The sequence below is a fragment of the Panthera pardus genome, unplaced genomic scaffold (genome assembly GCF_024362965.1).
Source record: "Panthera pardus isolate Hobbes unplaced genomic scaffold, ASM2436296v1 HiC_scaffold_6, whole genome shotgun sequence".
NCBI classification, from domain to species: domain Eukaryota; kingdom Metazoa; phylum Chordata; class Mammalia; order Carnivora; family Felidae; genus Panthera; species Panthera pardus.
In genome coordinates this window covers 3448377-3476255 of record NW_026526991.1, presented here as the reverse complement: position 1 = coordinate 3476255, position 27879 = coordinate 3448377, and the positions used below count along the sequence as shown (strand labels likewise).

At 41.5% G+C, this 27879-nt stretch overlaps 1 protein-coding gene across 2 annotated transcripts in view; it reads right to left on the bottom strand.

The window, feature by feature from the left end:
• The window catches only part of MEI1 (meiotic double-stranded break formation protein 1), a 78773-nt gene that overhangs the window by 49514 nt on the left and 1380 nt on the right, over nucleotides 1–27879 (bottom strand). Inside the window, exons 2-15 of one of the 2 annotated variants that reach the window (XM_019447034.2) lie at nucleotides 25893–26016; nucleotides 25086–25136; nucleotides 23169–23242; nucleotides 21478–21583; nucleotides 20735–20938; nucleotides 18478–18608; nucleotides 12589–12703; nucleotides 11670–11786; nucleotides 10372–10471; nucleotides 10128–10262; nucleotides 4125–4239; nucleotides 3085–3176; nucleotides 2084–2225; nucleotides 70–181 (exon numbers count right to left, since the gene is read on the bottom strand). In XM_019447034.2, the coding sequence (XP_019302579.2) occupies nucleotides 70–181; nucleotides 2084–2225; nucleotides 3085–3176; nucleotides 4125–4239; nucleotides 10128–10262; nucleotides 10372–10471; nucleotides 11670–11786; nucleotides 12589–12703; nucleotides 18478–18608; nucleotides 20735–20938; nucleotides 21478–21583; nucleotides 23169–23242; nucleotides 25086–25136; nucleotides 25893–26016 (1618 nt within the window). The remainder of the gene's footprint in view (nucleotides 1–69; nucleotides 182–2083; nucleotides 2226–3084; nucleotides 3177–4124; nucleotides 4240–10127; nucleotides 10263–10371; nucleotides 10472–11669; nucleotides 11787–12588; nucleotides 12704–18477; nucleotides 18609–20734; nucleotides 20939–21477; nucleotides 21584–23168; nucleotides 23243–25085; nucleotides 25137–25892; nucleotides 26017–27879) is intronic. The other variant, XM_019447032.2, reaches the window with a different exon arrangement.

The window sequence follows — 27879 nt, the reverse complement described above, 5'->3', positions numbered from 1 at the left end:
CCTGCCCACAGGTTATGCTCTCTTTGAGCATAAGCACCTGCCTCCCTCCCAACTTCCATACTTGCCTACCGAGCTTCTTGGAGAATTTCTCCTTCATGTGGGGAACGATGACAAAGAGACTGTGTAGAATCGAGAGGAAAACTTCCATCAAGTTTGGTTGGGTGGCCTGCTCTGAGTGCCTCTGCAAAGAACCAAGAGGGAGAACACAGCCCACCAGGACTGAGCCTCTGAAGAAGAAAGCATCAGCAAAACTGGCATCAAATCAAGCAACAACAGACCAACCCCTTTCACTTGAAGGGCACAAGAAAAGCTAGGGAACCCGAAGTCACAAGCTTGCATCCAAGAGTTATACCCACCACTTAATAAGTTGTGTAAGACATATTACCTTTCTGGGCCTCTGTACCAAAAAGAATAAAACATGGCCTACCTCCTGGAAACAAATGAGATCTGATGTGTAAAAAGTACTTTTTAAACTATAATGCACAATAACACTCAAGTTCCTATGACTATAGCCATTTAGTAATAATCATATACTTTACAAACTGTCTTCACATTTATTTTTCATGTGATCTTTGAACAGTCAATCATGAGGCAGCCTGATGTAGCAGACAGAGCTCTGGATTAAGAGTAGAGAAACCTGGTTTCAAGACCAAGCTCTACACAAAGTTGCTGTGTGCCCGTGGGTCAGCCACCCCCTCCCCTCTTGGTGTCTCATTTCCCTACCTGTAAAAGCTTGGATATCAGAGACATGATTCTTATAGATATCTTTCCCTTTTTTTTTTTTTTAAGTAGGCTTCATGCCCAGCATGGAGTCCAACACAGGGCTTGAATTTATGACCATGAGATCAGGACCTAGGCTGAAATCAAGAGTCAGACACCTAACTGACAGAGCCACTCAGGCGCCTCATTTCCTTTGGTTTTTAAACCAAAAAAATTTTTAATTAGAAAGGTAATAATGCTCATTAAAGAAATGTGTAAAATATGGAAAAGTAGAAAGCAAGAATAATACAATTCTATCCTCTAGTTCTAGATCTGACTCTTAACGCTTCCTAAGTCTAGGAAGAAGGCAGAGCAGATGAGGAAACCAATGTGAAGTGCCCAAGTGTTACTGCTCCTGAGTACCAATCAGAGCATGCATGCAGCCCATGGCTTCTGACAGTTACCCACCTGAAGACCCTGGCATGCTGGCTCAAAGGCTTCTTCAAAGAGGTTCTCTGTCCCCAGAACCAGAGGATGCCTCCCTGCTGCCACCTACTGTTCCCAGTAGGTATTTGGAGGTGCCCTGACTAAAAGGGACCTCTCACAGGTTCACAGGATGACCAAACCTCAAAGAGGAGAGGACTCATCCAAAGTCATCAGAGCAGTCAGCAGCTCCGGACCCAGATCTTCCTACCACCACTATTTCAAGTCAGCTCAAAACGAAGCTCTTTAGGACCAGGTCTCTCTTCAGAATGGCCAAATCTCATTTTACAGAATACATATGGGTTCTTTAGTGAGGCCTAAATCAGACATTCACCACTGCTCTTTACTAATCATAAGAATGCATGGGTTCAAATCTCAGCACTGTTGTGCACTTGCTTTGCAACTGTTGTAACAAGACAACCTCATCTTTCGCTTGGGGATATTATAGCACCCATCTCACACAGTCATTGGGATGATCAAATTAGGTAATGAATACGAAGCATTTATCACTCCATAAACACTACCTATTTATTTTATTGTTACTGCTTTCTACTTTTACTTAAGAGGCATCTGTTGGTTTACAATGAAACACTACATCTTGGGTTTTTGGTGGGGGGCGGTTAAGATTTTAAAAAAATTTTTAAGTAATCACTACACCCAATGGGGGGCTCAAACCCATAACCCCAAGACCAAGAATCACACTCTCCACTAAATGAGACAGCCAGGTGACCCACGCTTCGTTTTCTTTTTTTTTAAGAAAAGGAAAACTGGCTGAGGAACAGTACTACTGAGACCCTCCGAAGGTCTGGTTGAGTACTCGCTGCCTTATGTCTCTCGGCTTGGCTCAACCTCACATTCTCCTCTACAAACTTCATGCTATGTGTGCCCCAGGGGAACCCACCATCACCATGGGGATACAAAGGGAGTCACAGGCACTGAGAAGAAATTCTGAGAAGGCCTCCAAAGTGTCTTCCTTCTCGGCTCCAGGAGCTGTGAATGGATTCTCGTGGGCTGAAGGCTCGCTCTGGAATTCCATAGCCAACCTAAGAAATCAATGTGTGAGCATATCCATACTACCTATACAACATAAAGGTTAGAAGCATCCTCTCAGAGGGACGCCTGAGCTCAGGGTCCAGGGAAAGTATCCCCATCAGCAGATCTGGAGAAAATGTAAGAGGACTCAATGAGGGAGGACCTAGTCCTTGGATGCCTCTCCAGTTTTGTGCTCCCCACCCCCTCTCTCATAATACATGATTCTTCTACCTTATCACATGTACTTCCCTGAACATACCATGCTACTTGCTGTTTTATATCTCTTTCCCTTTATATATGCTGCTCTCTCTACCAGGAATGCCTTCCCCACATTGTGACAAGCTAATGAATTCCACATATATATATATATATATATATATGCAAAACTGCCTCTTCCCCAAGACACCGTGAGGTCCTCGTGGGCAGAGGGCAATCTGATTTATCTTTCTACTCCCACTGTCTAGCCACAGGCCTGACATAGAGTAGATATGACAAATTTTGTTAATATGAACTAAATTAGTCCAACCGGCATTCAGCAAACACCTATAGGGCTTCGTTATTTGGGAAGAAGAACAAAGCCAAATGAGACTCATTCATGAGTCTCACGTACAAGGAGACTCATTGTATAGTAACAAAAAATTCTCCAGGAGGGAATCTTTAGAAGTCTCCTACTCCTGCTCCTCTTCCTCAAATCACCTCTACACACCCCTCCACATACACACATCTCCAACCTCTGCCCCAGCCAAAGTCCTCTCACTATGCAGCAAAGCATCAGAAATCAAGTGTTGCTTCTAGAATTTCATCCTTCATCTGACTCTTTTCCACTCCCGCCCTCTATAATACTGCCTCAGACCACAGAGGGTCCCTCACCTGCAGGCATTTCTAAATCCCTCCAGAGTGCTCAGGAGGAACTTTCCCCTTCGCAGAATGGCCTTGTTCGAATCTCTACTGGAGGCATGGCCCTGAGGTGAGAAGGAGAGGTGGGCACTGTTAGTCAAGTACCTACTCTGTGTCTCAATCTGTGCTTAGAGGACTATAGACCTCTTCCTCTCACACCGGAGTCTGGCATTCCCACACACCTAACACTTTCCAGGGCATCTTGATTATATCCTCACAAATCTAGTCACCTAATAGCTCTTTTAAAAATGGTAGAAGAGGGAACATTAACCATCTGTCCCCCTGTGAACCACAGGACTGGCTCTTGTTCTATTTTATGTATATACGTATATATTTATTATATATACTATATATATATATATATATATATATATATATATATATATATATATATAGGCTGTCACAGGCTGTTGGACATTAGTCTAACTGGCTATAATACCCATATCAGTTGCTCCAACACACATGAAACTCCCACCCCATCACATATGCAAAGCTTAGTTTTCAAAGTTAATTTTGAAAGACATAACCAGCATTCACATTAACTGTATCCTTTCTGCTATGTTCAGTCCATGAACCATTAAAAGCCAATAACTGCAATACATTGCATATCAGTCAGATTCTTTCTAAGATTCTAGTGAATCCACCCTTAAATAATTTTGTGAGCACATTTACCATAACTGCTTGGATGATATAAAAGACAAAGTGGTATAGTGTAGTAGGTTTGGGTACAAATACCCTGGGATTTACTATCCAAATTCAGGTACTTGCTAATTTTGGACCTTAGAGAAAAATTATTTAATCCTGTGGCTTCAGTTTCCAAATCTTTAAAAACGAGGATAGCAGCTATTATTAAGCTTTAAAGCTCTGCAGTGAGGAAAAAAAAAAAATCTCATTATAGATATGTGTGCATGAGAAAAAGCTACAAAGAGTCAAAAAAAGGTAAGGCAATTATCTTCTTAAAACACATTATAGCATGATCTTCAGAAGGAACAAGCTGCATGCAGTGTACTGACCAGGGGCCTCCTGTTCAGTGGAGTCTGGGAAAAATCTGCACACCGGTTCAGCATGGCTTCAAGCAAGGCCCGCAGTTCCCTATACTGCACAGGGAGAGCACTCTGGTGGTCCTTCCTGCAGCCAGAGAGACAAAGGCAGGCTTAGGGTAAGGTAAAGGCAGTCCAAGATACCCTCAGGTTCTCAGGCAAGGGGGCAGGGGCAGTGTGATGGGTCCAGGATTTGATCTGATAAAAATACTTGTTCCAACACTTGTCTAGCTGCATGACTTTGTGCAGATTCCTCATCCTCCCTAACCCTCAGTTTTCTCATCTATTAAATGAGAGATCATAGTACTTTCCTCATAAAATTATTTTAAGGATCAAATTAGATAAAGCACTTAGAATGATGCTTAATAGATAGTAAGCCCTTATAAATGGCAGCTATGACTGTTATTGTTGTTATTAAGTAGACAGGGTTTTCTCACAGAGAAGAACCTCCTGGTGAAGAAGTACTATCTAGAACTGAAGGCGCATCAAGAGATGTATATGGCCACTGTCCTCAACTTAGTGATAAGCTCTCTTGGAGAAGAGAGATCAAATTTGCTCTGTTACCTTGATAAGGAAAACCACAATCAACAGGTAAATGTTATCAGGCCTCAGACTTTATTTCAGAATAGGGAAGAACGTTCTAAGAGTCAAACTCTATAGAGGTAAAGGGGAAAATCTAGGAGGAGTGACTCCCCATTCTTAGAAACTATAAGCAAAGACTAGAAACTACTTTTGGAGATTCAATCATTGTGAGTATGGGATAAATATAGAAAGTAACACTTAGGGTCCATTTGAACCTTCATATTCCATAGATTCAGGAAGGCAAGAGTCATTGACTAGTCTAATTGTAAGCTCCAAGAGGCCAGAGTCCAGCTACCTAAACAGAGCTAGATGCATTATAAACTGATGATAAATTTTTAAAAAGATGTTAAATGAATGAATGACTACTTGACAGGGTATAAGGTAGCTGCATTTGTTGCCTAGGGATGCTGTAACAAATTGCCACGAACTACATGGCTTAAAACAACAGAAACTTGTGCTCTCATAGTTCTGGGGACCAGAAGGCCGAAATCAAGGCGTCGGTTCCCTCTAAGGGCTCCAGGGAAGAATCCTGCCTTGCCCCCTCAGCTGCTGATGGTTGCCAGCAATCTTTGTCATCCTTTGGCTCACAGCCGAAGTTACATTTCTATGTCTTCTTCACATGGGTACCTTCCCTCTGTGTGTGACTGTTACTATATGTCCGAATCTCCCTCTCCTTATAAGGGCACCAGTCTTTGGATTTAGGAGCCCGTACTGTGTGACCTCATTTTAATTCAATCAAAGGCCCTATTCCCAAATAAGGTCACATTCAGAGGTTATGGGTGAGCATGAATTTTAGAGGGGTGCTATTCAAACCAGCACGGTAACTCAGGAGAAACCTATGTTAACCTTCAGCCGTGGCCCTTTTTTGAACACTAACAGTTATCTGTTGGGCCTTCTAACAGGCACTCAGTTCACTGCATACAGTTAAGGCTTGATTTCCCTTTTTTTCTTCACTTCTAGGAGCTCTAAGCTTCTACCCTACACTGATTGTCAATCCCTAGTTCCGCCATCTTTAAATTCTTTTCAGCAATTCTCCCTCCTCATTCCTCCTTCCAGTTGTGCTTCCCAGAGACCCACTGAACCACACTCTCCCTCAGAGGGAACACCTCAGTAAACCTTCTAGGAAACTAACATGAAAAGTAAAATCATTTTAGGATTAATAACCGCCTCCTCCCTAGCACTCTCCACAGTTCTGACCTACTCAGCTTTCCCAGCTTCTTCACGCACTACTCCCTTCACACAACCTGCTAGCTAGACTAGCTACTGTACCCTAAGTAATCCCTATACTTCCCCACCCACATGGTCCTTCCACAAATCTAAATTTCTCTCATCATCCACCTCCTGCCTGAAAGGAGCTACCAGTCCCCTATAACACTAGCCTCCTGGGAGACCTCCAGTTCTGCATGAACACCTCTAATTGACACTGCTCTTATTTTGTACCTTTGTTACTCGATTGGTTTCTCATCTCACCCTCACTGAGATTCATGCCCCAGATTTAGAGATTCAAATCCAGGAAAGGACAAAGGGGGAAAAGAGACAGACTGAAGTCATTGTAATATAAATGTTATTTTTTGCTTCCATTTTTAGAACCAACCTAGAGTCAAATCACAAAGACTTCAATATAGTCACAAAGAGACTATAAATATTAACCTTTACCATGTAAAATTAAAGGTACAGCTGGCTGACATTGAGAAGTAGAAGGTAGAGAGGAGAGGAGAAATGAAAAGTTGTATGCTAATATACTCGGCTAACCAAGTGGGGAGTCAAGAGAAAGCTCTTCAAGTTGAGGGAACACGAAATACAAGTTTTAAGTATACTATTTAAAGGTTTGAAAACATAAAATATTATGTTGGCAAAAATGCCAAGGAAATGTAGAGAAGACAAAATAACATGAACTAAATCTTGGTCTTTCTTACTGGTGATTCATTGAATAATGTCCTAAATTGACAAAGTAGCACCATTATAAGCATATTGTTTAGATGTAGGGAGATAATCACCAGAATTAAAACCAAAATGAATTAAAGTTAGTTTCCTTTAGGAAGTGGGGACAGGAGACTGTTCTTTTCCATTATATACCTGTATATTTTATTTTTTACTATTTGAATATATTACTTTGTTAGAGTTTTAGAAGGGAAAACATGGAAACAGAATTTATTCAAGTTTCCTCCATTACTTTTTTTTCAAGATATCCAGCATCTTTCTAAGTTATAATTTCCATCCTGACCCTAAGATCTCTTAGTCTTACCATCTATTTTGACATCCTTCATTTATACACTATCTTCCAGAAATGAGGCTTATAGTAGTAAAAAAACTGACATGGTCCCTGATCTTTTGGAGATTATTATTATAATGAGGAGAGACACAAAACAAAAGAATAAACAAGAACATCAAGTGTTTGATAGGTGCTATATAACAGCCTAATGGATTAGTTAGGGAAGGATGCTCTGAATGCGACCTGAATGATAATGGGAAGAAGCCACTCATGCAAAGATTTTAGGGAAGAACATTTTAGGCAAAAATAACAATTAGTAGAAAGGAAGTAGGAGAAAAATCTTGACTAAAAGTTTTAAAAAATTACATCCATGAAATAAATAGAATAAAATGCTATGTAAAGACATGCAGATGGGGTGTCCGGCTGGCTCAGTGGAGTATGCGATTCTTGATCTCAGGGTCATGAGTTCAAACCCCACATTGGGCATAGAGCTTACTTAAAAAAAAATTAAGGGGTACCTGGGTGGCTCAGTTGGTTAAGCATCTGATCTTGATTTCAGCTCAGATCATGACCTCATGGTTTGTGGGTCCAAACACCACATCAGGCTCTGTGCTGACAGCACAAAGTCTGCTTGGGATTCTCTCTCTCTTCCTCTCTCTCTGACCCTCCCCCACTCATGTGCTCTCTTTCTCTCAAAATAAATAAATAAACATTTTTAAAATTTAAAAAAATGCAGAGAATTGGAAAGAACTCTTCCAAATTAAATATGAAAGCAGAAATAAAACACACAAATGAAGGGCTGAAAGATAAAGTCAACTGGGGCACCTGGGTGGCTCAGTCGGTTGAGTGTCTGACTTCAGCTCAGGTCATGATCTCACAGCTCGTGAGTTCGAGCCCTGCATCAGGCTCTGGGCTGACAGCTTAGAGCCTGGAGCCTGCTTCAGATTCTGTGTGTGTGCATCTCTCTCTGCTCCTCCCCCACTCACGCTTTCTCTCACTTTTTCAAAAATAAACATTAAAAAAAATTTCAAGAAACATAAAGTCAATAAAATTTCCCAGAAACTAGTGCATAATGAAAAAAAAAAAAGAAAAGCTTTCAGAAAACAAAGAAAATTAAAGGACCCATCCAGAATGCCCAACATTGGAATGGCAGTTCCAGAAAGAGAGAACAGAGTAAATAACGTACTGGAGAGAAAAAATTCATGAAAATTTCCCTTGCACCAAAAACCATAAAATACCTAGGAATAAACCTAACCAAAGAGGTGAAAAATATATATACTAAAAACTATAGAAAGCTTATTAAAGAAATTGAAGATGACACACAAAAAAATGGAAAAACATTCCATGCTCATGGATTGGGAGAACAAATATTGTTAAAATGTCAACACTACCCAAAGCAATCTACATATTCAATGCAATCCCTATCAAGATAACACCAGCATTCTTCACAGAGCTAGAAAAAACAACCCTAAAATTTGTATGGAACCAGAATAGACCCCGAATAGCCAAAGCAATCTTGAAAAAGAAAACCAAAGCAGGAAGCATCACAATTCCAGACTTCAAGTTATATTACAAAGCTGTAATCATCAAGACAGTATGGTACTGGCACAAAAACAAACACATAGATCAATGGAACAGAATAGAGAACCCAGAAATCGACCCACAAACATATGGCCAACTACTCTTTGATAAAGCAGGAAAGAATATCCAAGGAAAAAAGCCTCTTCAGCAAATGGTGCTGGGAAACTGGACAGCAACATGCAAAAGAATGAACCTGGAACCACTTTCTTACACCATACACAAAATAAACTCAAGATGTATGAAAGACCTAAACGTAAGACAGAAAGCCATCAAAATCCTAGAGGACAGAACAGGCAACAACCTCTGACCTCGGCCACAGCAACTTCTTACTTGACATGTCTCCGGAGGCAAGGGAAACAAAAGCAAAAGTGAACTATTGGGACCTCATCAAGATAAAAAGCTTCTGCACAGCAAAGGAAACAATGAGCAAAACTAAAAGGCAACCGATGGAATGGGAGAAGATATTTGCAAATGACATATAAGATAAAGAACTTATCAAACTCAACACCCGAAAAAAAAAAAAAAAAACTAGTGAAATGGGCAAAAGACATGAATGGATACTTTTCCAAAGAAGACATCCAGAAGGCTAACAGACACATGAAAAAATGGTCAACATCATCCATCATCAGGGAAATACAAATCAAAACTACAATGAGATACCAACTCACACCTGTCAGAATGGTTAAAATTAACAACTCAGGCAACAACAGATGTTGGCGAGAATGCGGAGAAAGGGGAACCCTTTTGCACTGCTTGTGGGAATGCAAACTGGTGCAGCCACACTGGAAAAAAGTATGGAGGTTCCTCAAAAAGTTAAAAATAGAACTATCCTACAACCCAGCAACTGCACTACTAGATAATTATTCAAAGGACACAAAAATGCTGATTCGAAGGGGCACATGCACCCCAATGTTTATAGCAGCACTATCAACAATAGCCAAAGTATGGAAAGAGCCCAAATGTCCATCAACTGATGAATGGATAAAAAAGATGTGGTATATATATTTAATGGAATATTACTCAGCGATGAAAAAAAAATGAAATCTTGCCATTTGCAACAACGTGGATGGAACTAGAGTGTATTATGCAAAGTGAAATAAGTCAGTCAGAAGAAGATAAATATCATACGATTTCACTCATATGTGGGATTTAAGATACATAATAGATGAATATATAGGAAGGGAAGTAAAAATAATATAAAAACAGAGAGGAAACAAACCATAACAGACTCCTAAATACAGAGAACAAACTGAAGGTTGCTGGTAGGGTGTTAGGTGGGGGGAAGCGCTAAAGGGATCAGGGGCATTAAGGGGGACATTGGTTGGGAAGAGCACTGGGTGTTAAATGTAAGTGATGAATCACTAAAGTCTATTCCTGGAAAAAAAAAATATATATATATGTATATATATATTTTTTATTGAAATAAATAAATAAATAAATAAATAAATAGGAAGGAAGGAAGGAAGGAAAGAAGGAAGGAAGGAAGGAAGGGAGATTGATTCCCTGACCCAAAGGACAAGTACCTCCCAGAAGCTTCCCTGACTTGACCTGGCCTGCGGGACACGCAGAGGTAGAAAGTTCAGCCCACCTGGGTCTCTCACCTCAGAAAGGCAGAAATGGCCTTCACTGCCTCAGCAGCCACTTCCAGCACAGGGCTATTTACTGCCTCTTGGAGGGCACGGCCAGCATCTCTACACATGGTTGAGTTTGTGAACAGTTTGATCTCCTCTGGCTGCCTAAGAAATGGTAAATGAGCAACGAGTAAGTGAATGCCTATCACTGACTCCACCTTCTTTCCTTCTCCAGTCTGGCTCCTACAGGTCAATTTCACACCACTTTGCTCACCGAGTGAGGATCTCAGCAAAAAGCAGCAGGCCCTCCTTATGTAGCTCTGTGTTGTTCATCCGCAGGCTTCCCTGTAGGCTCCTCACCACTGACTCAATCCCTATTTCAAAATGACATGGCAGAGGCCAAGGATCAGTAGTTGGTAGTTTCTTCAATGCCTGCCCAGGAGAAGTAAGAGGTTCTGGGTAGCACATTTTTGCTGGTGACCCCTCATGGAGAGGCCCTGACAAGGTTGAACTAATGGGATGGGACTGTGAGATCTTTGAGGGCAGGCCCTTATCTGATTCATCTCTGTCTCCCTGAAACCCAACACAAGCCATAGCACAGGCCCTGGTACTCGAGGTATTCAGTGAACGTCTACTGACCAAGTTGTGCCTTTTCTACTAGACACACTCCTATTCTTTCTCAAAAGTCAAGTCAGAGCTGTGGGCCTCAGGCAGAGCTGTAGGCCTCCACTGAGCTCCCATATCCCCTGTATTTTCCTCTAGCAGAGCCCTAATCAGCTTGTTTATATCTCTCTCCCCTTCCAGAGGACAGGGACCACATTATATGTATCCCTAAATCTCTAGGTCCTAGCCTGGTGCCTGGAATAGAACAGGAACACAGAATATAAAATGAATGACTGAATGTGCCCTGCCTAAAAATCCAGACAGGATATAAAAAGTCCCAGACAAGGGGCACCTGGGTGGCTCAGTTGGTTAAGTGTCTAACTTCCACTCAGGTCATAATTTCACATTTCACAGGTTCGAGTCCCAGGTCGGGCTCTGTGCTGACAGCTCAGAGCCTGGAGCCTGCTTCGGATTCTGTATCTCCCTCTCTCTCTGCCCCTCCCCAACTTGTTCTCTGTCTCTCTGTCTCTCAAAAATAAATACACATTAAAAAAAAAAAAAAAAAAGTCCCTGACAAAGAAGGTATCATCAAGAAGGAAAAGGAAGGGACAGTTTCAAGAAAACTTGAAAGGCTGAATCAGCAAAACTTAGGGATTAACTAGATGGACAGAAAAGGACTGAATCCAAGGCTGAGTAAAGTTGTTCTTAAGGTACAATTGGAATTCATTCAGCAGCTAATAGGAGTGCCTTTTTCTCGCCAAACATAGATACTTCTGTCAATCCGTGAGGGGAACTGTCTGGATATCATTGCTTCCGTATGGAATCTGGTAATGAGTTTGGGCTAATAGAGATGACCAGACCCAGCCATCCCTCCAAGGTATAGGCTAGCCCCCCATCATTTTCACTACTACCCAACTTCAAAGTGCTGACCACCCTACCCAGAGCTCGTGGAGGACTCCCATCACTCACCATACACCGTGTGGCACTTGGAAAAGAAGAGGGGCTCTTCCGCCAGAAGTATCAAGCAGTTATAGCTGAACCAGACGAGCACTTCGCTGGAAGAGGAAAGGTGCTCAAAGAGAAACTCTGGCCGGAAGAGGGGAGAAAACAATGGATGACCGTTGCGTGATCACGATCCATTAACTAAAGCTAGGGCCATGGATTCGTTCAGCATCTCACACCTATTACTTCATCTCTTTACACACCCTCTCCATGAGACATGATCATGAATTCACAGATAAGCCTGGAAAATAACCTCAGGGTTAGGATCTAACCTCATCTTTTTAAAAGATGAGGTAACTGAGACCCAGAGAGAGGTACTGTTAGTGGTAGAGGTGGGACTGGAATTCAGGATGGGTAATAGCAGGATGCAGAGAAAAGTTTTTAAAGCCAGAGAGGCTTGATTTCATATCCCTTCTCTGTCAGTGACTAGCCTTATAAATTTACACCAGTCATTTCCCTTCTCTGATCCTCAATTTCCTTATCCATAAAACAGCAAAGATGAGAACCTGAACGTGGCAGCACTTACAGTGCACCTCAGGGCATATTTCCTGGTCATGACAAGCCCTCAAGAAACATTAGTTCCCTTTGCCTTCCTGTCCACAGGTCTTTCCACCACCTCACACTAGGTGCTTTTTCCTAGATGGTCAAATAAATGACAAAGATCAGTAACAAATTGCTCAAGGTCATCTAAGAGGTCCGTAGCAAGAGGATTCACTTTATGAGGCCTACTTCCTAGAGTCTGTCCTGTACAACTGAGCCTGCCACCAGCCCATCCCTCCACAATGTATTATCAAAGAACCCCAATAGCACAGCTACCGCTGTGTGACTCAAGGGTCTCCAGTCAGAACCCGAGGGCCCTCAGAGGAGATTAGATGGAGCTCCCTACCTGGGATGTCGGCATGGATGAAGGCTGGGGCATGCTTCGTTGGAGAGTGGACCAGCACCGCAGTTATACAGTGGGCACTGGCCACCTGCAGAGTCTCATCTCTAGAGAGGAGAAGCTGGAGAAACAGGCAGCAAAAAGTGCTGCAGTCACACCACTGACAGGTAGAGGGTAGCAGCCTGAGTGCCACAGGGCAAGAGCCCAATTCCTCTCTGAATCCCTCCTGCACTAGATGGCATCAGGCACAAGGATGGTACTCAGGGAGAGCAATTCTAGATTATGGAAAGGAGTCTGCCTGAACAACAGTAGGTGAGAAACAGAACAAAAGAACACAATGGCACTCAAAGAACACTAAAACTGTCACCAGGAAGGGTTTGGGCCTTCATTAACAGAAGTACTTTCACAGCCCTCATCTGGTTTTGATGCTTGCAACAAGCCTGAAACATACCAGGGGAAAGTTCTACTATGAGCCTCACTCTACAGGGTGTGCTGAAAGGAACCAACATAGCAGGCCTGAGACTGTTATCCTTAGAAAGGCCTGTCTATAAGGTTGAACACTGACTGGGTTTGGGAAGTTGGATTTTAGGAGGGCTCCCACCACTCCCTGAACCGTTAATATTGACTCTCTGTGACTAAACTATTTGTACAAACAATGTAGTTTATGCTGAATACCTGCTTTTCCTCCTGGGAGTCTGTACAACTTTGGTTGTACTAGGCAGAGGATGCCTACACGATCAGTCTGCCCACGATAAAAATCTTGGGCACTGAGACTCTAATAAGCTTCTCTGCCAGGCAACAAATCACATGTGTTGCCACAGTTGATTGCTGAAGGAATAAAGTGCATCTTTGTCTGACTCCACTGAGAGAGGACTCTTAAAAGCTTGTGCCTGGTTGTCCCCCAGATTTCACCCCACACAGCTTTTCTCTTTGCCAATTTTGCTTTGTATTCTTTCATTGTAATAAATAAGAGGCATGAGTATGACTATTTACTGAATCCTGTGAGCCCTCCTAGTGAATCATTGAACCTGGGGGTGGTCTTGGAGACTCTCAACACACAGAGGAAGGAATTAAAGCTCATGGAGGTTAAGTCACTTATTCCAGGCCACATAGCTAGTAAGTGGAAAAGGTAAGGCAGAAACTTATGTCAGCCACATCCAAATTTAGGCATCCTCCTACAACAGAGATGCCTCCTCCATCAAATTTTAGATCAGATTATTCCACTACTCAAAACATTTCAATGAATTTCCAAACTCCTACTGGACACCATAGCTATCAGAAGTCCTATAGCACTTTCAGAAATCAAGGAAAGGGTTAATTGCAACTACATATTTCTTTTAAGTTTTATGTATTAAGTAGTCTCTATACGCCACCTGGGGCTCAAACTCAAGACCCCGAGATCAAGATCACATGCTCCTCTGACTAAGCCAGCCAGGTGCTCCCAGATTTTAAGTGTAGGAGAAACTGGAATTCTAGGGGAAAATGATGAGTAGAACATATATCATGAGCCACAAAGGAGGGTGTGCCTGGTTTTAGAGTTGCAAAGGAAAACGACCAAGTCACATTCATATCTGGTAGAGAGGCATCTGAGGACTGCAAGCTTAAACCCATCTCAGTTATGTCAGGCTTGAATATGGACACATGATCAGCCTTTCTATTAGTATGCAAAGGGGTTTCTATACAGCATTAATCCTTATCTTCTATTTTATATAGGAAATGACATGTATCTTAAAATGCTACTGATGTAAGGTAAACCATTATTTTATATACCACTAAAAGAGCTATTATTAAGCTATAACACAACACAGATGGTAAAACGTCTCCCAATTTCAGAGCTGTTAAAATGTAAAAAAAAACAAAAAAACAAAAAAAAAAAAACAAAAAAAACTTATCTTAAAAAAAATGATATTCAGGAGCACCTGGGAGTTCCTAATGATATTAGGAGTTCAGTCAGTTAGGCGTCCAACTTCGGCTCAGGTCATGATCTCAAAGCTGACAGCTCAGAGCCTGGAGCCTGCTTCAGGTTCTATGTGTGTGTGTGTGTGTGTGTCTCTCTCTGCCCCTTCCCCATTCATGCTCGCTCTCTCTCGCTCTCTCTCTCTCTCTCTCTCAAAGGTAAAAAACATTAAAAAATAAATAATTTAAAAAAAAAAGAAAAATGGTATTTAACTGCTAAGCAAAAACAACAATTCTTGGCTTAAAGTGCATGCTCCTTATTGTGTTGAGAAAGAAAACACTCCAAACCTATTTTTCATCATAAACAAAATTAATTATGAACATCTGTCTTTAAAAAGATCTTAATTATTTACCGTGACCCATCAGGACTAGCATGATTTTTCCTGTTTAATCTCTAGACTCATCTTAGGCTATCACTTCTTGGCCTTTTGGCTAAGATCAAGTGTAAATTCATCTTGGGCCACATCACATTCCACCCACCATCCATCCCATTGGCCTCCATCTGCTCCTAGAACACATCGGGCATCTCTCTTCCTCTAGCCTTTATTTGCTGTTCCCTCTGCCTGACATACTTTTCTCCCCACTCTTCATATCACTAGCTTACTTACTTACTTTACTTATTTTCAGCCTCATTGAGGTATAATTGATCACTGGCTGACTTTAAATCTTCAAGCATCAGCTCAAGTGTCAACCCTTCAGAGAGGCCCTGCCTACCACTCAACCTGTAGCTGGCCTTCCTCACTACTATCTCATCTCCTCTTTGTTTCCTTTATAGCAAAACTAGAATACTTTGCTTGTTCATTTGCTTGTTTATTATCTGCCTTCCCCAGGAGACCATGTAAAGGCAAGGAACTTGTCTGTTTACATACCATGATATTCCCAGTGCCTAACACAGTAACTAACACCTCATATTAGTGCTCAGTATATATTTGACTAAATGAATGGATCAACATTGCAACAGAAGAGACACAAACATTGACAATATATTCCTAGGGATCTGAATTAAGGGGGAATAAGTTGATTACCAGCCAAAATCAGGAAGGAATAGCATTAGACTCTGACAAATATGCCAGAACAGAGATAAAAGGATATATGTTGATCTTATCTTTATTTAAAATTTTGGTATTTTGTTCACTATGAATTAACTTTTTTTTTTTTTTTTGCATTAACTTTGATTTTTAAAAAAATATTGCAGGGGCACCTGGGTGGCTCAGTCAGTTGAGTATCCGACTTCAGCTCAGATCATGATCTCATGGTTTGTGAGTTTGAGCCCCATATCAGGCTTGTTGCTCTCAGTGCAGAGCCCGCTTCGGATCCTCTCTCTCCCTCTCTCTCTGCCCCTCCTCTGCTCATGTTCTCTCTCTCAAAAAAATAAATAAATATACATTAAAAAAAAAAAAAAAAAATGTATATATATATATATATACATACACATACACACACACACACATACATACAGGGCACCTGGGTGGCTCAGTCAAGGTTAAGCATCCAACTTCAGCTCAGGTCATGATCTCGCCATTCGTGAGTTCTAGCTCCACTTTGGACTCTGTGCTGACAGCGAGAAGCCTGGAGCCTGCATTGAGTTCTGTGTCTCTCTCTGTGTCTGCCTCTCTCCCACTCAATGCTCTCTGTCTCTTCTCTCAAAAATGAATAAACATTAAAAAAATTTTAATTATATATATATTTAAAAAAATTTTTTTAATGTTTGTTTATTATTGAGACACAGAGAGAGACAGAGCATGAGCAGAGGAGGGGCAGAGAAAGAGCAAGACACAGAATCCGAAGCAGGCTCCAGGCTCCGAGCTGTCAGCACAGAGCCTGATGCGGGGCTCAAACTCACAAACTGAGAGATCATGACCTGAGCCAAAGTCGGACACTCAACCGACTGAGCCACCCAGGCAACCCTATATATATATATTTTTTTTTTTAAATATATAAATATATACAAAATTGAGCCTGGGTGGCTCAGTCGGTTGAGCATCCAACTCCTGATTTCAGCTCAGGTCATGATCCCAGGGTCATGGGATTAAGCCACACATTGGGCTCTGCACTGAGCACAGAGCCTGCTTAAGATTTTCTCTTTTTCTGCCCCTCTCCCCTGCTCATGGGCTCACACTCTCTCAGATTTAAAATATACACACACACACAAAAATAAAAAAATAAAATAAATAAATAATTAATTAATTAAAAAAATAAAAAAGAATAAAAAAGAATTAAAAAAATAAAATACACACACACACACACACATTGCATTAAAACACTATCCTGATTGCTGAGGTTTTTAGCACCCCCTTATTTTACATCTAAGGCAAATATCTCACTCATCTCTCCCTAGTTCCAACCTTGCTGGCTGCTGTAGTAAAATAACACACTGATAATTCAAAGTTGCCAAGAGAAGAACAGTCTCCACATACGAGTGGAGGCCAGGGCCCCTAAGTCAAGATTCCTATCTCTCTCCCTAGGGAAGTGTTGTCTAATCTCTGTCCCTGCCACCATTATGCTGCCTTGGTGCACTGTGAGGACACAGACCTTGTGTCCTGCTGAGCCTGGGATCAAATGTTCTAACCAGATGTTACCATGGACTTCAGGATGGCAGCAAAAAAATGAACACAGAAAAGAACCCAATCTGAGATTTTCTGATTCAGAGACACAGAACTTGCTCTTCAGAGTTCACGGGCCTTGCATGGACCTTTCTAGATGCATCCCAGGGAAATAAGGAGGAGCAGTTTACCCTGGCTTTTTAATACCCGCCTTTTCTATCCCCAACTGTCCATTTTCCACTTCTGACCAGGGCCCCTCCTCTTTCCTGCAGAAGGAGTCCTACAGTCTAGTCAATCAATGATATCCCCACTATCAGATGAGGGCAAGTAGCTCTGCCAAGCACTGTGCTGAGCACTGCAGGGATACAGCCAGACTCAGGTCCTGCCCTAAAGAAGCTCCCAGTAGATCAACCACAATATAGTGAAGCCATGACACAGGGCACATTCTGCCTAAAGGAGCCAAGAAGACAAAGGAACCCTATAGGCCTTGAAGGATCAACAGACAAAGGAGAGGGGAAAGTCTTTAAAGGCAAAGGAGAAGTGCAGATGCACAGGCACAAAGACAGAATGTCCTAGCATATGCAGGGCCAGGGAGAAATTACATATGGCTGGAGCACTGGATTGTGGGGTGGAAGAGATAGGTTAATAAGGCTAAAGGGATAAGGAGGATCCAGAGAAAGAGGACTCTAGGTACCAAGCTAAGAAGCTTGAGTTTTATCACTAAAACACCTGAGATAGCTTACTTTCTGTTGCTGCATATATTCTCCATTATCAGCCAGCCGAGATGTTAAGGGGGAGGTGTGTATATAAATATTCACAACTGAAATAAAACCTACAGTTGAACCTTGAACAACGTGGGTTTGAACTGCACGGGTCCACTTACATGCAGATTTTTTTCGATAAATACAGTACAGTACTCCAAATATTTTCTCCTCCTTAGGAATTTTTTTTCCAAAGGAGATAGAAGTTTATTAAATATACCACAAGGGAGAGCAAAGGAGAGGCTTTCTGCCACCTCCTTATGAATTTCTTAATAACATTTTCCTTTCTCTAGCTTATTTTATTTTAAGAATACAGAATATAATACATATAACATACAGAATATGTGTTAATCGACTGGTTATGTTATTGGTAAGGGTTCTGGTCAACAGACTATTAATAGTTAAATTTGGGGGGGACTCAAAAGTTCTATGTGAATTTTCAACTGCAGGGGAAATCAGGGCCCCTAGCTCCCATGTTGTTCAAGGGTCAACTGTACTTTGAGTACTCTAACAGCATATTGTTTGAGCCAGTAAGAAACACCTTAGAAATCTTAGATAGGAGTGATACAAGGCCCAGGAGCCATACCAGTTCCCTTGTTATTGAACCTAGAGACCAGAAATCACAAGACAAGCACCTTTTTGAGCACCAAAGGCAGTGAGGTCTTTCCTGGTGGCCCCTCAACACCCTCCGTACTTTCCGCCAGTGAAGATTCATTCATGATTACAGACACAAAGAGATCGTACTTCAGCAGCTGCCTCAGCCAACCTAGAAAACAAAAGGGTTGGGAGGTGAGGCGAGAGAAGTATAGGCACCAGAGTATGCCTAAGGTAGCCCCTCAGACATCCTCTAGAAATTTCATCATGTCACCACAGACATTCCTAAGTATTTTGTTTTTTTTTTTAATATATGAAATTTATTGTCAAATTGGTTTCCATACAATACCCAGTGCTCATCCCAAAAGGTGCCCTCCTCAATAAGTATTTTGTTATTTTTAATGCTATTATAAATGGGATTGTTTTAATTTATTTTTCAGATAATTCACTGTTAGTGTATAGAAAAACAACTGATTTTATATCCTGCAACTTTACTAAATTCATTTGTTAGGTTTAACAGTTTTTTGGTGAAGTTTTTAGGGTTTTCTATATATAAGATGATAGCATTTGCAGAGACCATTTTACTTCTTCCTTCCTAATTTTAATGTCTTTTATTTCTTTTTCTTGCCTCATTGTTATGGCAAGGACCTCTAACATTATATTAAATAGAATCCCATGCTCTTGTATGCAACCTCTGGGACAAACTTATCACACTAATCTTTAATTGTCCACATCCTTCTTCCACACTAGACTATGAGCTCCCTCAGAATAGAGCTTGGGTTTGATCACCTTTATGACCCCAGAGCCTGACACAGGGCCTGGCCCAAAATGAACACTCACTATGTATGGCCAGACTGTTTATAACAGAGCTCTTGGCCCAAACTGTGAAAAGAAACTGTTGTCACCCATAGACAATGCTTTTCCCTGTAGCTCCTGCTTTGGAATAGGCCCTCACCCAGTTACCAATCATAGTACCTCTGTTCAAAATGTGAAAGCTCCTGGGGCACCTGGGTGGCTCAGTCAGTTAGGCATCTAACTCTTGATCTCAGCTCAGGTCTTGATCTCAGGTCGTGAGTTTAAGCCCCATGTTGGGCTCCATGCTGGGTGTGGAGCTTACTTTAAAAAAATGTGAGGGGCACCTAGGTGGCTTGGTTGGTTAAGCATCCGAATCTTGATTTCAGCTCAGGTCATCATTTCACAGTGTATAGGTTCGAGCCCCACATTGGGCTCTGTGCTGACAGCGCAGAGCCTATTTGGTATTCTCTCTCTCCCTGTCTCTCTCTGCCCCTGCCCTGACTGTTCTCTCAGTCTCTCTCTCTCTCAAAATAAATGAAATAAATTTTTTCAAAAATGTTAAATCTCTTTAGTCGGAAGCATTTCAAGGGTCTTGTGTACCTACATAAGGAAACAGCAGAAGAAGAGGCTGAAAGGGTACACAGGGGCTCCTAAGGAGCCTCAAATAACAAGTAGGAAACCTGCACATCACCTGGAGGCCAGAGGGAGCCATAGATGATTTTTCAAATAGGAAACAGGAAACGCAAGCTATGCAGTGTGAAGATTAACTTGGCAGCAAAAACAGGATACACCAGAGCAGGCAATAAAAACCAGAGGCAGAAAAATTGTTGTCCCACTTTCTTCTTCTCCTTGCAAAAGCAAGGTTCTTTTTTTATTTTTAATTTTTTAAAAGAGAGTACGCACAAGTGGGGGAGGGGCAGAGAGAAATGGAGACAGAGAATCCCAAGCAGGCTCCATGTTGTCAGTGAAGAGTCACTGAAGACTCAGCACTCGTACCCATGAACCATGAGATCATGACCTTAGCTGAAATCAAGAGTCGAATGCTTAACATCCTGAGTCACCCAGGTGCCCCCAAAGGCAAGGGTCTTAGATAGGCATCTATCATAGTCTGTGCATCTTTTCTTTTTCAAGATTTTTTTTGAGAGAGAGAGAGAGAGAGAGAGAGAGAGAGAGAAAATGCGTGCGTGCACACGAGTGAGGGGTAAAGGGACAGAGGGAGAGAGAGAGAAAATCTTGAGCAGTCTCCATACTCAGCACGGAGCCCAATACAGGGCTCAATCCCACTGAGACCCTGAGATTATGACCTGAGCCAAAATTAAGAGCTGGGCCCTCAACCGACTGAGTCACCCAGGCACCCCCAGCCTGTCCGTCTTCTGTCCTAAACCCATGGCTTCTACCCTTTTCAAAGAGGCAAACTTCCCTACCACTAGAGAGCCAATATCTCAGGTCCTCAAGCAAAACATCAAAAGCATTCTCTCTTTTCTCTCCAGTCCTATATCTTACCCAAACAGTTGATCTGTAGCTCCTTTGTCTGGGCACCATCCAGGGTGGAAAGGAAGAGAGGACACAGCTTCTCCCGGAAATGGCCTGAAAGCACCTCAGCAGCCACTGGTGAAGAGTACAGCTTCCCATAGAGGTAACAGACAGAAGCTCGCACCCCCTCATTGGGGTATACTAAACCCCTCAACAGATGTTCCATCAGATTACCTGTCCAGAAAACAACCAAGGGGCCAGGGAAACCTCACAATGTCAGCTGCTATATGAAACTCCAAACTATTGTGCCCCGTAGGGTAGTAATAGTGGTAATCCTTTATAATCTCCCATAACAAACAATTTCTGGACCCTTAATCAAAAGAGAAAACCAAGGTTTAAAGAAGTGATTAACCCTGGAGTAAATCCTCTATGAGATATTTATTTGCATTTTATTGATAGAAAAAAGCACTCTGTATTCCAGAATTAATTCCTCCTTCCATCCAAAGGAAGGTCCATAAGTAGATACTTAATTTGTGTTAACATAACTTAATTAAGTAGATACTTAATTTGTGAAATAACTCAAGACCAGGGTCAAGAATTTTTTCAACTTGGCCAACATAGAGTACATTTTGCAGATGGGAAACTGAAAGCCTAGAATAGGAAAGTAACAACTTCCCAGGTGTGTATAGTGAGTGGACCACCCAGATGGTGATATAAAGTGTGATCAAAGCTGGTAAAAGGGTAGTAGCATCTCTTCCCCAGAGGTTACTCACTGTGCTCCATTACAAGCTTGTCTGCCAGGGGAGGGATAGCATCCACCAACTTGCCGAGAAGGGTCAGGGTAGCCAGGCTGTCTCGCATGGAGGGCATGTTACACAGCTATAGAAAATGAACACACTCCGCTGTATGAATTAGGACCAGGACAGATCTCCCAAAAAAATTTATCTTGCCCTATTTACACAAAGCCTGTATTGTATGTGTCTCTCACCACAACCAGTAATCAGCTTCTTTAACTAAGTATCTATCTCCCCTATTGGACTGGGAAGACCTTGAGGAAAGGGACTGAGTCAGATTCCTCTCAGAGTACTCAGTACCTAGCTCAGTACATGACTGTTAAACTGGATTAACATTAGCATATTTTGTCTTCTATAGAGCCAGAAACTGGGAGAGTGAAAGTTGGGAACATCATAAAGACAGAATTCTGGCTTAGTGCAAAAAAAAAAAAAAAAAAAGTATTACTATTATTATCATTACCATGGCCATTACTGAGCCTTCTATTCATCAGACCCTATGCTTGATGGCTTACAAGTAGAGTCAACAGTATATATTTCACCATTTCTACTGACCAGCTATAGCACTTTAAGTAAGACTCTTAACTCCTCTGGTAGGAAATAATAATAGTATCAATTTCGTAGGGTTGTTAGGAGGACTTAATGAGATACTGCACATAAACCACCTAACACAGTGCCCAGCATATAGAAAGTGCTCAAAAGGGTTAAGTGGAATCATCTTAATAAGTATTGACATATATGATGATAAATTCAATCTGATATATTAATCATATGCAGAGTAATTATAATGTATGACAATTTAGTATAATTCATAATTAAATGTTCTTGGTGTTAAGATGAACAGTTGTCTTCCTTTTTTTTTAATGTTTATTTATTCATTTATTTAGAGAGAGAGAGAGAGAGAGACAGAGACAGAGAGCACTAGTAGGAAAGGGGCAGAGAGAGAGAGGGAGACAGATTCCCAAGCAGGCTCCATGCTGTCAGCACAGAGCCTGATGGGGGGCTCAACCTGAGATCATGACCTGAGCTGAAATCAAGATTCTCTTGATTAACTGAATCAAGTTAATCAAGTAACTTGATTAACTGACTGAGCCACCCAGGTGCCCCCATTTGTCTCCCTTTTGCAAAAAAATAAAATAAAAAGTGATTCTGATATTATTCCTAAGTCTTAAACACAATGCAAAAGCTCCTTATTGAATGGTATCTGTGACTATCTGTGAAGAAGGCAGGTTAAATATATCCACTCAGTGCTTGCCTTAGATGCTGACAAAAACAAATGACTTCAGTATTAAATATTGTATACAATTCAAACCAAAGAAAAACACTAAGCCAAGACATAGTAAATATATTTCCTTGCTAAGTTGGTCAAAGAAATCTGTATTGTACTTAGGGGGATATAGAGAATAGCCATGGGATGATTATGTCAGAAAGATGAGACTTCACCACACAGAGGGAGAGGAAAGGGGAAGGAGGGAAGATACAAACAGTATTGGGGCAGGATCAGAAGACCCAGGCAGGCCCTAGCTCTGGCTCTGCCACTGACTCAGGGACCTCAGACAGGTCCCTGTCCCTCTCTGTATTTCAATCTCCCCACCGATCCAGAAAGGCGTGGGCCCAGCTCTGATATCTGAGGATTCTGAGGGGTACTCAAGAACCCACCGCTATTTACTGACCTCTTTGTGGCACTCATCCAGCAGGCAATGAACGGTCTGCTCTAACTTCAGCTGAGTTGTAAGCTGGATAAGGACTGAGCAGACACAGTAGTGTTACTAACCACAAGACAACCTCTGGCCCACACCTCACCTTTCATAGCCCTTCTACTCAAAGTCATTTGCTTGCGTTACCAGTATAGTCTTTTCTATCTCCCCAATTAAACTAAGTGTACATATCCAAATCAAAGGATTTCTGGCTTCTTCATTGTTTTATATCAGTAGTTCACAATCTGGCTGCACATCAGAATCACCCAGGAAGTTAAAAAAAAAATACTAATGCCCAACTCCCACTCTAGATCAATTAAATCATAATCTCTAAAGAAAGAGCCTAAGCATCTGGATGTTTTTTAAGTTACCCATGTAAGTCTATTGTGAAGCTAAGGTTGAAAACTATTATTTTATATTATCTCTACTTTATTCCTGCCTCACCATTGCTCCTTCATATACTAGAAAATAGAATTATGGGTGAGTTCCTGTGCCAATAATTGCCTTAATTGCCTCTATTACCTCTCAACCCCAAACTCATCCTTGTATACAATCGTTTGTGATGCTTCTGCTGGTATGTTTGAGGAGCAGTGAAAAAGAGACTGGCTCTGCACGTCTGGGATAAGCTACAAAACTATACTCAGCTGCTGCTGCAGGAAGACTCTGGCACTTCCAAGGTAAAGAAGCATTCTGGGATAACAGTCACAGAAACAGGAAGAAGGCAGGCAACAAAGAGGAAACAGCGAGGAAGGAGCAAGTCCTTCTTCCCTCTCTGGCTCTGCAGTCTCTATCTAGTGCCTACCACCTCAGTTAAGTTCTTGGGGTCTGACGAAGGTTTACAAATTATGCTGGCACCAACCAGCAATGGACAGCCTTAGGATTATAGCCCCACTCAAGAGTGGCATAATGGTGACGGGAAATCTCCCCATTCCTGCCAGTGGTCAGAACTTCAAGTGGTACATTTGTTTTTCCACATTCTAGACTGATAGATGGTCAGAGGTATACACAAATCATGCTTACTTATGATCTGTCACAGCTGCTAAGCGTGTGGTTGGATGGTCATGGACCCAGCAGCAGCCAAGCAGCATCCTCTCCTCAGAGAAAACTTATGTTTTAATAATTCCAACCTCATTTTGTTTCCTCAGCCCTGAGGGTGGAAGCTGCTTTCTGAAATTCCTACGTCTGTGAAAACCCGGTGTTTTCTTTTGCCTTCAGTTAAATAGTCAATAATTCTTCATATTAAAGTTTTTTCCTGTTCAAATAACTTATGTGGTTTCTGTTGCCTGACTACACCCTCACTGATACAATTCTTACTCTTTCTGCAAGAGTCCTCCTATCCCAGTGCTCTTGTGTTCTTTCTCCTTGAGCCTTTTAAAGTTTATTTATTTTAGTAATCTCTACACCCAACACAGGGCTCAAACTCACCACCCCAAGATCAAGAGTCACATGCCCTTCTGGGCCAGCCAGGTGCCCCACTCCTTCAGTGCTTTATAGGTAAACAGACACACTTCCGCAGCCTTAACAATCACCTGTGTGCAGACAACTTCCAACTAACCAATGTGAAAGTAATGAAAACAGTTTGTGCTGCCTTTGTAACAGTACTTATCAGCTCTCATTATTTCCTATCCAATCCCTCCTCCAGATTGTAAACTCTTAAAGGGCAGGAACCATGTCTTATCCATCTACGTATCCCCAATGTCTGATACAGTACTTGGCACAGAGGAGGTGCCTGAGAAAAAAACGCAGAATCAATGATTGACAACTAATTGAGTTTTCTTGATCTGTCTCTAAAATGAAACATTTATTTCATCAAGGTCTCAAATAACCAGAGTTGCAATATACCCAGCTAATATACCCAGCTTCAAATGCTAGGTACACATAGTTTCACCTTACCTTCAATACAGAGGTCTATTACACTTCCATCTTCCACATTACATAACAGCCCTTGGAGTAGAGGGAGGAGAGAAGGGAATGGTTAGTAGTTAAAAGAGAAATTCACAAAGGCACATTGTAAATTCTAGACTAAAAGTAGCTTTAAGCAATGTCCCAGATAAATGCTATCCTCAACACCAAATGTGGCCCAGCATAAAAACTGAGTGCTTTGGAATCTGTAACGGACCTCGGGTAAAATTCCTGTCCTGCCAGTTGTTTTGCTAGGACTTCCCTTAGCCTTGGGGATCATCCTTTCTCCCTTAAAGGACTGACTTGGCAGTTAAAAGCCTGAAAACCCACTAGCAGAGAAAAAATATCCAATATGAGTTAGCTCCCCTCCTCCCTGAAAAGGGCTCTTTCCATAGGACATCATAACTATATTAAAAGAAGGGACCTTTTAATTCATCTCAGGCACAGGAGAGGGAAAGTATTTCAATCAGGGTCACACCCAGGTCAACAGACTCTAGTCTGGCTCTGATCCTCTTCAAAGACCAGAGTGGACTCTGAAAGATCACACGTTTCCCATATTCATATTCACACTTTTACTAAACTTTTGGCTGTAGTAAAGCTAGTTACCATACGATGCATCATGTGTTTTAGAAAAGGGACCATTTCTTCATCATTACGACAAAACAATTTGCTAATAAGTTACACTGTTACATCGTAAAAAGTCTAAATTATCTTTCCAAGACCATTTCTCCAAGACCCCAAAGTAAATATACATGCTATACATGCAAAATGCATACCAAATTTCCCTTTTAATCTCACCGAAAAGCATGCTTATGAAGTGGGTACAGATTCTCTGATCCTGAGCCACAAGCTGCATGACCAGGGAGGCATGTCTCAAGAGAGCATCTCGGAAACAGGAGAGCACATGCTTCTTGCGCACCAACTTGGGGCAGATGAAGAAAATATTCAATAGCAACCAAGTCTCAGCCATTCTGAACCCAAACAACTATAATTTCTAAATACAATTACAAGATGATACTGGAAGGTTCATCTAAACTATGGTAAGGTCATAATCCCTGAAAGTAGTAACATTTACACACAGGAATCTGTGTTTATACAGAGGATTATACATTAGCTAAGGTTCCTACTACCCTATATTTACAGAGAACTTTAGTGCTCTTTTGTCTAACAACAAATCACTCTTTTGTCTAACAACTTAGTGAAGCAAGTAAAAATTATTGTCACCATTTTACAGATGAGAAAATTGAGGCCCAAAGACATTCCCAAGGACTCAAATCTATCTCCAAACAGGTCTTGTCTAAGGTCAGCGTCCTTTCTACTTAACAGTTCAGGAGAGTGATGCTGGAAACCCTTCGTGAGCCTCAAAGAGGCTGGTAGAGAAATGCATCCTTCCATTCAACTCGGACATAAATCTTCACACTCAATTCATCTCCCTGTACAGGGAACTGGGTAGTAGCTGTGCAAAGTGCTCAAGACAGTAGCAAAAGTTAGGTTAAAAAGGGGAGCATACACCGAGGATAGAGCAGGAACTTGGGTACAACTGACTATATTACACTTTTTCAATTGATGAGAGATGAAGCTAAAAAAAAAGTGCATTCAATAAAAAGTGAAGTTGCATATCTTATTGTCTCTAACCTGTTATTGCAAATCTCATGTTTTCCCTCAATTCCTCCTACATAATACATTAAGCTAGTAATCTAAATGAGTTACTCAAAAAATCTCAATGACTTTCTTTCACCTGTTGGATTAAGTCCAAGCTCTTCAGCCTGGATTCAAACTCTTGGAACTTATCTTAACCTGGCTTTTCAATCTCACCTCCCTCAATTTCCTTTCAAACACTCTGATTACCTCCCAAACTCATCCTTGCTAATGTGATAAGCCCTGCTGGTATAAGCACCCTCCCCCCAACTTCTCCTCTGGTCCAAAGCTCACCCATCTTCTCAAGCCTAATTCAAATGCATCCTCTTCTCAAAACCTTTTCCCAATTTCCCTCCCTCTCCCAACAGCACTTGACCACAAATATGTCTGTCTACTAAACTCCCAGTTTTTAGCATTCTCATTTTCTCCCCTACTGTCGTATTTATCTCTGTATCTCTGACTCACTGTCCAAGAATGGCAGCCTCAGAACTTCTGGCCTCAATGATAGCTCAAATGTTATCAGCTAGCCCAGAGGTTCTCAGAGTGTAGCCTGGGAACCCCTGAGGGTACCCAAAACTTTGAAAGGGTTCAAAGATCAAAATTATTTTGATACTAAAATGCAATTTGTCTCTTTCACTCTTACTCTCTCACAAGTATACAGTGGAGTTTTTCAAAGATTACATGACAGGTAATATACAACCGATTAAATGCTAAAATACTTGAGAATCCAGCTGACTTCTATTAAGCTAGACATTAAAGAGACTTGTTTAATAGATGTAAATAAAAATGTAAAACAAAGCTATTCCTTTCATTATCTTTTTTTCTTTTAGAAAAAAAAAAAAAATTAAAAAAAAAAAAAAAAGGGGCGCCTGGGTGGCGCAGTCGGTTAAGCGTCCGACTTCAGCCAGGTCACGATCTCGCGGTCCGTGAGTTCGAGCCCCGCGTCAGGCTCTGGGCTGATGGCTCGGAGCCTGGAGCCTGTTTCCGATTCTGTGTCTCCCTCTCTCTCTGCCCCTCCCCCGTTCATGCTCTGTCTCTCTCTGTCTGTCCCAAAAATAAATAAAAAACGTTGAAAAAAAAAATTAAAAAAGAAAATATCATCATTTTTATTTAAATTACTTATGCCACAGAACTGCATGCTTAAAAT